The 13927-nt window shown below is 36.1% G+C and overlaps 1 protein-coding gene across 1 annotated transcript in view; it reads left to right on the forward strand.

Moving 5' to 3' along the window:
- cdh7a (cadherin 7a) overlaps positions 1-13927 on the forward strand; it is a 102785-nt gene that overhangs the window by 26087 nt on the left and 62771 nt on the right. Inside the window, 1 exon segment of the mRNA XM_056476364.1 lies at positions 5783-6077. Coding sequence (XP_056332339.1) covers positions 5783-6077 — 295 coding nt within the window.

Genomic DNA, 13927 nt, shown 5'->3' on the forward strand with positions numbered 1-13927 from the left:
CATTCATTTCTGTTTATTTGGTGACTAGTTTTGGCCTATTCCTAAACGTCTTTTAGATTTTCACTGACAGCCCAAAATTAGCCTTGTTTTAGCCAAGACAACTATTTTTAGACATCTATTAGACATCTATTAGTCATCTTTTAAAACAGAACATGCTTGGTGGGTGGTTAGGTTTAAGTTCAGTGGTAGAATTAGGGGTAGTACCTAGTTATTATAATGAAATAACTGTTAAATTAGCTGTTTATATAAGTAGTATAATTTTTAAATGACTTTTTGCTTTTAGACAAACCCAGTCGGAGTAGTTTTAAATTGTATCCTGGCTCTTCCATGCTGTATAATGATGTTGTATTATGGGTTTTATTTTGAAACTTCTAAAAGCTCAAAAATTTGTCATATACAGTATGTCACTCATAACATGTATCAGCCGATTCAAATGTTATGACTCAATTGAATGAGTCTTTTACTTTACTCGTTACTTAGAAAAGTAATATTATTGCGTAACTTTGTTGCTCCCAGCACTGGTAATCAATGCTAAAAATTATTGTATTGCATATTTTTGTGCAAATGAGAATTGTCAAATAATACCGTGATACGGTAATTGTCCTGTGTAAGACTACTAATTCCACCATATCTACTGTATATGATGTTCTTATTTTGCAGTGCTTAATTTACAGACAACAGGCATGTTCACTGGTTTGATTGAGTAAATATAGTTAATTAATGGAGGCACCATCTGTAATATATCTTGCTGTGCAATTTTAGTCACAGTTTCTGAATCTCTGTGGAGAAATTACACCAAATCAGACTGAACGCCTTGGCAGTGCTGATCACTCCAGCAACAGCACCCATATCAATTGTGTTATGTGTTATGGAGTTCGTTTCAGTTTGAAAGTCACTCATTAGGTGGGATTGTGAGCGAAGTAATTGATGAGCGCTGGCAGGCAAGACACTTCCACGTTCGGCACATACATAATCTTTCCATATTTGTGAGCGGTTAAGAGAGGGAGCGCCATATTAAGGGCACCCCTGCAGGATCCAAGAAGGAGACAGATGAACATAAATTAGCTGTGTGTAAAACAGGCAGCGTTTGTAATCTCGCAACGTAATTGGGCTCGCTGGTTTGCCAGAGACAGATGACAGGGATGTAATGACAGTCTTCATTTATCTTCTTTATTGTGCTGGAATGCGTTGGCAGTGTGAGACTGGTTCAGGTCCAGATGAAGGAAACGTTGCGTTGTGCTATCATCCATGTCAACAACAGCCCACACTGCTGATTTACAGAGTCAGACATGGCATGACTCAGCCCGATAGTTCATTAGGGATGGCCAAACTGCCGGCGGGTCTTACTAAAGGTTGACAGAGAAAAGGTGAGCGCTCGTCCCAAGACTTCCTCCTGTGGGTTTTCTTCCTCAGGCTTGCTTCTTCCTTTCTCTTGTTCCCGTTTTAGCCTCTTGTTCTTGGAAGCCCATTAATATGCACCTTTCCATCTCTCCTTCTCTTCACTTCTTGCTTCTTTTTCATCTTTTTCTCTGAACTGAAATAGAGCCAAGGGCCGAGAGATAGAGGACTGAGTCAAGTGGCAACCCCAGCACTTCATTACTGTATAGGAGAGGGTTTTACATGTTTTTCACACCACACACACAAACGCATATACTGTACTGTACAATGAGCTCACGAAGAACATGGATAATACTGATTGAAGTACTTGGCACAGGCACTCCAGAGTCATTTTAAGTCTCAATTTATGTTGCTTTATTTCCTGCAGATTTCTTGTTGAAAGAGCAACTTTGAGTGGGTCTTATTGAAGGATTTTAATTATGTGTGTATATGTACAGTATGTATGTATGTTTTATTTATTTATTTATTTGTTTATTTATTTTTATTATTTATTTAGTAGTAGTAGTAGTAGTAGTAGTAGTAGTAGTAGTAGTAGTAGTAGTAAACTTTATTGTCCTTGACGGGAAATTTGTTATGGGCATCACCATATTGCTGCAGACGTTCCATAAAACAAACAATAAAAACAATACAAAATACAGTAGTTACAATAATTATAATGCTCATTAAGATAAACTCTTGTTAAATCCACTGAAATGGGTACAAAGGATTTATTATATTGGTTCAACCTACATTTAGGGACTTTATATCTCCTACCAGAGGGAAGCAGTTTAAAATGTGGAAACAAAAATTGAGTTGGATCATTCAGAATCCTTTCCTCTTGATTAAGGACACAATTCTCATATAAAACCTGAGGATTAAAATATTATATAAATATATTATAATGTTAATATAAAGTGCTCAACAATTTTCCATCCTGTCTTTAAGAGATGCATCAACTTATATTTACACTGTACAGAAAGCTATTTATTTATTTAAGTTGATTTCAGTAGGGTATATGCTGAAGTATGCAGAAGGACTTTTCATTTTTCAGTAACCTGGTTCAAACGCTTCCGGTGAACTGTATGCCGTTACAAAATTGATGTGTTTAAAGTCTGTTTTCTTTAAAAATCAACGAACATATAGGTTATAAAGTGTATCTGATGAAGGGGGTCGCACACCGAATGCGCCAATCGGTGGCGCCCTGCGCCACGCAGCCCCAAGTATTTTAGAATTCTTAACATAGATTTCAATCAGGGTGCACTCACAGGCGATGCAAGTCGGTGTGGACCCAGTTACGTCTCAGGAAACTGTTCATATTTCTGCCGCGCCACAGAGCGCCATCTGAATAGTTACATTTTAAATAACATGTGACTGTGCGCGTCTGGTGTGCAATAATTCCAACTGTCATGTGTGCTCGGTGTAATGGCGCATCCAGTGCAACCCCCTTCAGAATAGAAGAGGCACTGCATAAATTACATTTTTCTGCACTAAGTCTTTAAAATATAAACATTTATTTTACCCCAATATTTTCAATGAAGTTTTGCGCTGGACTGCTGATCCTGATGGTGCGTGCGTGTAAAAGGCTTTTTATCTAATTTTACACTTGAACAAGTAAACGAATGCTAAAGTCTATTTAACTGATTACATTGTAATTACATTACAATATTAATGCTGTAAAAGGAATCGTACAAATTTTTAAAAAGTCACCGGAAGTTTATTGGTATCTGTGCATATGCCCTATTATCGACATGCTATCAATATTTGACTTGTGGCTTCAGATTTGGTATTATTAGTAGAAAATGCTAATAAAGTAGTTCAGCTATACATTAATTTAAAATAGTATTTAGTGTAACTGATGTCATTTCTTTTGATGCATTTTATGCATTGTTGGTAAATAAAACATTAATTTAATTCTAAATGGTAGTGTCTATTATTTATTCTTAAATATAGTGTAATCTTGTTAAGATTACACTATATTGTTAAGTCATGTTAAGTCATGATGTATGGAATACTGTTTCCGAGTCCCAGTTGCTACTCATTTGATATGAGAAAATATCCGTTCATGGCCACTTTTTACACACTTTAAAGTGAATTTAATATAAAATCATGGTGTACACAACAGTTTCTGGACTTGCTGCATCACAAATACCAAAATTTTAATAATCTATAAAAAATGAATCACTTTCTGGCTATCGGATATTAGGCATGGAAATATACATTGCGATAGTGATTTTCGAAAGTATTACATCACTTTGTAAACTTTTATTATTACCATTTGATGAGTCTCCCCATACAGTTTGATAGAGCGATTGGACCCGGAAGCCGCTTTGCGTGACGTCACACAAACACAACTAGCAAATTTGTGTTTACATTATTCATTCATTCATTCATTCATTCATTTTCCTTCGGCTTAGTCCCTTATGATTCAGGGGTTACCACAGCGGAATGAACCGCCAACCATTCCAGCTTATGTTTTACTCAGCAGATACCCTTCCAGCTGCAACAAAAAACTGGGAAACACCCATACACACTTATTCACACACACACACACACACACACACACACACACACACACACACACACACTACGGCCAATTTAGTTAAGCCAATTTACCCAGGAAACCCACGTGAACATGTGAAGAACATGCAAATTCCACACAGAAATGCCAACTTGCCCAGCTGGGACTCAAATCAGTCACCTTCTTGCTGTGAAGCGACAGTCCTAACCACTGAGCTACTGTGCTTCCTGTGTTTACATTTAATTAGACTAATTACAAAGAGGTCAACACTCTTAACCACATGAATGTCAGTCAGCAATTTTTGGTTGCTTCTGAGGATGGTAAACCATTTGACAACTTTATTTAGATGAAAAGATATATACTGTACATATGTTTATTGTAATGTTTTTAGACGAGCTTGTGAGCCGGTGCGATATAGCTGAGCACACATAATCTAATGATCTGCAGTCATCATCAGGCTGAATTATGGTCAGAATAAACATCTGAAAAAAAAAAAAAGAAATGCACAGCCGAGCCACACAACAGTCATCAGACTGGGAGTTGGCCTTGGAGAATTGCCAACACTGACATCCAAACACACATTTAGTTTGATTAATTAGCCTCAAATGTCATTAGCGCACTCGGTTCCTGCACTGAAACCATTGTAATTTTTGATTAACTGAGATCATACGTGGAGCAGCACTGCTTTATTGGCAAGTAAACTGCAACCTAAACCAGATGTGACTAGATGGGAGCTTTTTTATTTCTTTTTTTGCAGTCCTGCGGTGTGACAAATGAATTAAACGTACAATTTCATATAGAGACTCGGTTAAAATGTGATCATAAACTGCATGCGTAATATAAAATCATTAGAATAATGGTTGTAGATGAAATATAGCACGTCATGCCACAAGAGCACTGCATGGCAGCTTCCTAAATTCAGTCGTGGGTTCACTGTGTCCCATGAAAGCCATGCAGTTTTGACACACCAGCCAATCATTCTCAGTGTATCTGTGAAAAACAACATCATAAAGACTTATAATACGACAGGGCTGCTTAAATGAAGCAAACAAGTTGCCTTTTCATACCGGCAAGACCCTGTACATGAAAGCATTGTTCCAAAGTCAAAGAAAATCTCTTGAGAAATGTGGATTTGAAGACCAGAAATGTTAGATTTATATAAAGGACTTGGCTTATAATCCCCCAGAGAGCTGAAATAAAGTCTTTCAAGAAATAAACAAGTAAATAAAATCATTCACTGCTGGTGACGGAAATACCAAGTCGGTTGCCATAAAAATGGTAACAGCATGAGAAAGAGGCTCATAATGAGGATTTCTGGACTGTGAATTAAATTGGCCAGTTTTTTAATGGTTTATTACAGATGTGCGTTGCAGACGCACAATGGTAAATATGAACCACAAACCACATATAATTATCCGGCTTCTCACAGAACAACTGTTGTATCATAAATCTGACTAAACATTCAGGATGGAGCAACTGACCTCCAAACACCATGGAATTTCATCACTGCTGTTCATATTTCTTTCATATATATATTTTTTTGTTGTTGGATAGGTACAGTGACTCACAGCTACAGCACCTCAAGCTATATTCTGTATAACAAGGAAAGATAGATTTTTTTATTTTATTTTATTTTCCACCCATCCATTCCTTCTGAGATGTGTGAGGAGGAATAACTTGCGAGTTTTGACATTTATTCAGCTCGTTCTTTTTATTTTGTTGGCGTACACAAATCTGCCGGAGATAGTTTATGCCCATTTATTATTTAAACCACTGCAGACGTACTTTCTCATGAGTAAACACAATTACTGACTACTCTAACTAGATCCCCATTACAAGGATAATAGATCTGAATGACTCTTTTCTCCTTTCTTCTTTCCCCCGTAGCTTCATTCTGATGTGGACAAAGGTGAGGGTAAAGTAAAATATGTGCTCAATGGTGAAGGTGCAACTTCCATTTTCACCATCGATGAGAACACAGGCGACATACATGCCACGAAGCGTCTCGATCGGGAAGAGCAAGCCTACTACACACTGAGAGCTCAGGCCAGAGACCGTGCCACCAATCTCCCAGTCGAACCAGAGTCGGAATTTGTTATCAAAGTGCAGGATATTAATGACAATGAGCCCAAGTTCCTGGATGGCCCTTATAATGCACAAGTGGCAGAAATGTCTCCTGTTGGTAAGTGCTTTTTTTTTGCTCTTAGTGTACAGAAATGGTTATGAACAATGCTATTTTGTCAACGGAAACACTCTTAGATGTAAAACTAGTGTCAGGGTTTTCTAAAAAAAATACATACAATGATGTTTGGCATAAAACTGTTTATTACAATTCTTGAGTTTTTTTGGGGGCAAACTTAATTGTTTTATGTCCAATTCACTTACATTTAAAAAACTAATACGTTAGCTTAATTTCTTACTGTTTCAACACAAATTGATTGAGTGGAACCTAGCATTTTTTACAGTGTATGATTGATTTTTGTGGACGACTGATCCTCTCTGAAAATACATTTGTAGATGTTTCCCTTTCACACATGATATGATACACATATATATATATATATATATATATATATATATATATATATATATATATATATATATATATATATGATGAGTATTTATATTTATCATGTGACTTTATTTACTACTGTTTGCCGTAGTCAATTTATTTATTTATTTTTTTTTATTTTTTTTAAATCTTTTTATTTATTTATTTATTTATTTATTTTTTATCTTTTTATTTATTTATTTATTTATTTATTTATTTATTTATTTATTTATTTATTTATTTATTTATTTATTTATTGTATTCCCTTTTTTAGTATTAGATTATTTTGGATAATCTGCATAATTTTTTTTCTTTTGCCAATCATATTTGAATTTCCATTTTTTGCATACAGCACATATTTATATAATATAATAATAATAATAATAATAATAATAATAATGATGATGATGATGATGATGATGATGATGATGATGATGATGATGATGATGATGATGATGATGATTATGATTGTCAAGCTTACAATGTACTTACACATCTTTACCCATTTTACAATTTTTGTTTTTTTTAATTTATCAAGACAAAATAGTATAGTAAATTATATAATTAATCATGAATATAATCTAGGCAAAATGTTTTTACAAGGGATAAAAACAACAATGTTAAATTCATCTTTCGTGCATTATTAAAATGAATATAGATATTGTATACTGTACGTTACAATGCTGTCAAGCGTGGAAAGTATTTAAAACTATAGATTTAGCATTTCTAAATATTATTTTAGACAATAATTGTGTGCTAATGGCTAATTGATCTATAATAACTACTAAACATGAGCTAATAACGTAAAGTTTTAACAGTTATAACCCAAAGAAATGAACTGCTTCTAACTCATTTTAATTATCATATATAGTAAACCCTTTCTAATAATTTTAAAAACACGAATAATATAATGAATATTCAATGTTCATACTGTGCATTATAATGCGTTCCAACCTAAATGCTCTTGAGCTCTTTAAAATGATTGATTTAAATATTTTTTTACTGCTTTATTTTTCTAATTATTTAGACAAAATAGTGTAATAATGGCTAATTCATTTATCTTCAGTCATTTATGACGATGAGTACAGTATCTCTTCAGCATTCAGAGTTTACCCATTGGTACATCAGTAAAACCAATTTTTTTTTTTACCTTTTTCATGACACCTATTCGTAATTGTGTCACGTATTTGTTTAGATATCGAGGATCACCTAAGAGCAGTGATATACATAATGAACGCCCCCAGTACAGGGCACTTGTTTGTCAGTTCAGCCACGCAGAGCGTAGTAGCTGACAATCACGCAAGCATTGACATGCTTTTTTTATAAGAGCAATTAACATGCTGGCTGCCACTGTCTGTCCAACGGCGTGAACAAAACCATTAGCCTCTGTGAATGCAAGCGACCCTTGTCCTCAATGACTGCTTTATAGATCCATTTAAATTCATTAGCAGTCAACCGGTGATGAATGGATTTGATTAACGAGAAAATGATTAATTTAATTTGGTAATTAAGAAACAGGAGATTGTTTGCAAGTGTGAGGACCACAACCTAACCCAGACACCTCTCTCTCATGCCAGACGTCAGCATGAGGCCGAATAGAAATTCATAGCATATGCTTTTATACTCCCATCCAATCAGTCCCAAACAAAGCAGTTTCGGTATAATTTGTGTTTAAAGACTGACCATATGCCAGTCTTTTTTAACTGCCTATAAATGTATCAGCATGTTGAATCTACAGAACATAAATGGGCCATTGGTGTGCTTTTGCGTTTACGTGAGGTTTTACAAATTAATTTCAAGAGGAGCACATGATATGATTGATCGCAGCTGGTCTCTCATCTGTAATCAGCAATAATCCAATCAGGGGTGCGTTTCTGAAAACCATCGTTATCCAACTAAGGTGGCAAGATCCGTCGTTACAAACATAGTTCGTTGATTTGGTGTTTCCCAAATCCATCGTTCCAGCGAACATTCGCAAACTGCATCGCAAACTTGTACGCTTGCAACTACACCTCAAGAGCTGTAGTTAGAAGCATAGTTTCTGGTTGTGTACTATTCCCAGTTATCTCCCCTATACCCTATTCCTTTCCAACATTCCAACATTAAAACTTGGAATGATTTAAAAGAAAAAAAAAAACATTAAAGTCATCTCTCTTAGGTGTCATTTGCTTTCCAAGTATTTTTTTACAGTTCAGTTTTTGCAATCTTCATATTGACAATTGTGTTCCCTTCGTAGTTCAGTTTGTTCATTTATGCCATTTTGAACCAGCCGTGGCTCATGACAAAAGCTGTAGGTGACCTATTATTGAAAAGCAGAATTTATGTCTCCAAAGCTTGTGACAACTAAATATATAGCATACGTTAATGGTTTTAATTTATAGTAGGTTATTTATTAGAAATGTATCTGTACATGGGCCTGTTGGTTAGAACATTTCTGCTGTGGTTTGAATGGGTCATATTGTAAAAGTAACTTTTACAATAAAAAAAAATAAAATAAATAATAATAATAATAATAATAATAATAATAACTAAATAATAATAATTAATATTATTATTATTAAGTAGGATTTTTCTTCATTTCTTAATAAATCGCCCACTGTAAATTACAACCATTAACGATTTATATGTTTTATATATATGAGATTAAAATATGTGTTAGCTAAGTGGTTTTATTTTTCAGAATAGAATAGGGAATATTCTCATCAATTTTGGTAACATAGGCCCTATATGTGCTGTTATATATATTTTAATTAATAAGGAAACGAGTGCATGTTTTTACCAAAACTAATTGGAATTTTTTTTAAATGCGTGTAAAACAATAGAATTTGCACAAAAATTATGTGATTTTTCTCTGAAGAAGTAGTTACCAGTAACAATGGATCTGCGACTGAGAAACTATGGTTTTGGGAAACATTGTTCTTTTCCCAAACGATGCATCATACTATGATAGCACAGCCGTGAGTTATGTTGTTGTTTGGGAAACGCACCCCTGATTGATCAAAGCCTACAAGAAATAGACCAATTTCGCCCTACTACCTTATCTTCGTTTTGGAAGAATCGCCCCTTCCACCCCATCTCCCCCTTTTCCTCCTTTTATCTGGGGGAGCTCTCGAGAACTACCTGATCTCGTACCCCCTTATATGCTTATTGACCAGGCAGGAGCTCTGGACTCAATTATCTCTGAGCTCAAGATTCTCTACCGGGACAGCATGCCAAACCTGCTAATAGCGTCAAGTAACATCTAAGTGTGAACTTTTGAAGTAACAGTTAGACAGCACAAGCATGTAAAAAAATAAAAAATAAAAATCAACGACAGAGTGTCTTAAAGGTAACAACAGATTAAATTGACCAATTTTGTAGATTTTTATATAAGGTTTGTGTTGTGTCTGACAGCTCAGACCAGTTGAAAATAAACCATGCTGCTTGTTTAAAAAAAAACTTTTTTATTTTATTTACAGATTTATTTATTTATTTGCAAAAATGGACCTGTTTGAATTTTTTGGTTTTTTAAACGTAACCAGCTACTTCTTCACATGTGTCTGACTCTGAGCAAACTTTGGACTCCACCTCCCTCCCAACTGTTTTTTTCTAAACAGTAAGCAAAGTGGCTAACATGGTGCTTTTCATTTCACTCTACATTAAAGAAATCCTGGCATTCAGTCTGCTCTGTGTTCAGACGTAGAGGCTCACAGGTGTCATTACACAGAATTAGCAACAGTGAGATGAGTTAGATTTAGATATGTAAGAAATGTCTCAGACATTTTCTTGTGTGTGCTGAGGTGTTTTTGACCAGATAAAAAAAGTGTGTTGAGAAATTTAACCAAGTAAGTTATAGATTTTTCATTAATACCCTAAAGATTTATATGAGCTTGTGTAAAATGGGCATCCTATGTTACCTTTAAAAACGTTTGTGTAACAAATTTTATTTTGCCATGATGTCAAATCTTAACGCTAGTTGTTAATTTCAAAAGTTTGAAAATGTCACTTAAAAACTAGTACTTGGATTGTTTCATTGGTTTATGTAGTGTACAAAATCAATGGCTGTGTCTGAAATTGTCTACTAATTAAATGTACTACTCGACCATTAGAAAAGTACATTCTATACAGTATGAATGTGAGTAGTATGAATGAAACTCGGAACCTACTACATTCGCCATTTTGTCTTGATCAAGTGATCTTCCCATGTCAGTTGCGTCGCTCCACTCCTATTCATAAATTCTCTCGCAGTCCGTCATGGTATAGCATAGCGCTCCATACTATATAGCAGTGTTTCTCAACCACGTTTCTGGAGGCCCACCAGCTCTGCACATTTCCCATGTCTCCTTAACCAAACACACCTGATTCAGATCATCAGCTCATTAGCAGAGACTGAAAGAGCTGTAGTGGGTGTGACAGACAAAGGAGACATCCAAAATGTGCAGTGCTGGTGGGCTGCCAGGAACGTGGTTGAGAAACACTGCTATATAGTATGGAGGTATACGATTTCGGACGCAGTCAATTTATTAATAGATGTTTGCATGTATTAATCTACTGTATTAAGGAACTCACCAACATTAACCCCATAAATGCTATAAAGATTGCTTGCAAGTGTGAAGAGCACAATCTAACATACACACTTCTCTCTTATTCCAGATGCTAGCATGAAACTGAATGGAAAATCACAGCATATGCTTTTTTATGTTTCAATATGATGTGTGTTTAAAGGCTGAACATATGCTAGTCTTCTTAACTGCCTTTAAATGTATCAGCATGTTGAATCTAAAGAGCCTAAAATGATTCCTAAAATGGTATACTGCAGTGCTGTGAGTGTGATATTGTGATTAAAGTGTAGTTTGGCAGCATTACTGTGTAACTAACAAACAACAACCACAGAGAGTGTCTTAAGAAACTTTGAGTGAGAAACTTCTTTTGCCACAATGTCAGATCTCTACTCAAGTTGTCAGTTTTAAAAGCTGAGAAAAACCTCCATTACTAATTTAAAAAAAGAATCTTAGAACAAGTATTTAAATCATTTAATTGTGTTTAGTAGATTATTGTAATGTGTTAATGATTACAAAATCAATGCATCAAATGAGTTTTGTCAGTATTTTGTTACTATATTCAACAAATCCCCAACATTAACCCCATAAAATCCATAGAAATTGTTTGCGAGCATGTAAAAGTAATGTAATGTAAAGCAAATGTAATGTAATGTGTATTTATATAGCGCATTTAATGTGTATGGCCATACAACCAAAGCGCTTCACAATTTTGAGGGGGCATCTTTCCACACCTCCACCTCCAGTTGGATGATGCAACGGCAGCCACAGGACAATGCTATTGGTGGAGTGGAGAGACAGTGATAGAGAAAATTTGGGGAATGGGGATGATTGGGAGGCCATGATGGAGAAGGGCTGATTGAGGGAATTTGGCCAGGACACCAGGGTTACACCTAGAGCTGTGAACCTACACTGGTTTCACTGTTCGGTTCGGTTACGCTTATCATGCCATCGATTCAGTTCAATTCGATATCTCGGTGCATCATGGTGCATTGACGATGCTTTCCATACAGTTTTATATTTTCTTCACAGCAGCAATTCTTGTATTAAAATGTATAAATATATTTATATTTATATACTATTTATAAAAGAAATTTGTCATTTAATACAAACAGTCTGCTATATAAACTATATCTTTAAACAACATGAGCATTTATAGCAAATAATATAAGCAAATATAAATATCCTGCTCGCTTTCTGATCCTTGTCTACCAATTTTTCCTACACCACTTTGATTAGTCACATGCTCAGCAAAAAGGGCTGCGATTGACTCTTGCGCGCTGCGCTCCTCACAGATGTGTGACAGTGATAAGCGGCAGCGGCGATCACAGCTGATTGACACGGTGGAGAAAACTCTGCAGGCACGCGCTTGTGTCTGTAACCAGAAGTATCGCAGTAAAACAGACGAAAGGAGAGGAAAAGTCATGCCAGCAGGTCAAATGGGTCGCAGTGAGAGAGAGGGAGAGAGAGAGAAAGAGAGAGAGAGAGAGAGAAATGGAGTTTACTTTTCTTGCAGTAAAATAGGGGCTTCTGCTGTAAGTGTCAGTGAAAGACTGATCCAGCAAACACACATGCAGTGAAATTGTGCACAGTTCCTGCGTTTTAAGTAGTTGGAGCGCTGTAAATACTCTCGCTCGCCTCCCTCGCTATAGTAAGCTACGGCGACATATGAGATAAATGACGTCAGTACATAATAACCGGTTATGATTATTACTGAACCGATACCGAATTGTCCACATCTGCATCGCGGTGTACCGAAGAAACAATTAATTTTGACACCCCTAGTTACACCCCTGCTCTTTATGAGGAGCGCCATGGGATTTTTAATGACTGCAGAGAGTCGGGCCTCAGTTTAATGTCTCATCCGAAAGACTCACTGACATTATAGTGTCCCCTTCACTATACTGGAGCATTAGGACTGGGGCATTAGGACACAGACCACAGGTTGAGCACTCCCTGCTGGCCTCTCTAACACCATTTCCAACAGCAACCTATTATTCCCATGTGGTCTCCCATCCAGTTACTGACCAGGCTCAGCCCTGCTTAGCTTCTTTGACCAGTCTTGGGTTGCAGTGTGTTATGGCTGTGGCTTTTAAGGACCACAACCCAACATACACACTTCTCACTTATTCCATCATCAGCATGAGACACATCAGCATGGAGCTGAATGGAAATTCACAGCATATGCTTTTATATTCCCTTCCAATCACTTTACACATAGCGGTTTCGATATGATCCGTATTTAAAGACTGACCATACGCCAGTCTTCTTAACTGCCTTTAAATGTATCAGCATGTTGAATCTAAAGAGCCTAAAATGATTCTGCAGAGGTACAAGGTTACCTATATGAGATGAAATCACATCGCACCATCTGATAAAGAGTAACACTCATTTGGCCTCGGTCCCTGCGGTGTGGTGTTGCCATAGCGCTGCGTTTTTGTACACTCAGCTGGGCCTCCAGATGCTTCGGTTACCAATATGACAACATCTGGGCCTGTCCCCAAATGTCAGCTTTAGTTTTTTACAAGCAAACGCATTTAATGATAATCTGCATTTTTCTGAGGAACACAGCAGTCTGGAGCGGGCCCGTAAATTGTGCTCAAATGAAGGCCTGGCACTTTCCATTAGCTGTTTTACAGTTTAAATAAAATCTGGGAAATATCAGCAAGCCGCAAAGCTGCACTAAACTTCCTTTGTGCTTTAGTTCAACGGAATAAATGATTATGGAATCGACACAAACAGGTTTTTTGAAAGATGTCAATACTCATTTAGTATTGATGTAATAAACGGCTTGAAAGACATTTGCTATAAAAATCACTGTACTATATTTTACTTTGTCCATGATACACATTACAGTAGGGCTGTGCATATTGTTTCATATTATGCTCTATCATATATTTTGAGGTGTCACAAAATACATTGTTTGCAGTGACACTTTTTCAT

Source organism: Danio aesculapii, chromosome 2, assembly GCF_903798145.1.
Source record: "Danio aesculapii chromosome 2, fDanAes4.1, whole genome shotgun sequence".
Taxonomy (NCBI): Eukaryota; Metazoa; Chordata; class Actinopteri; order Cypriniformes; family Danionidae; genus Danio; species Danio aesculapii.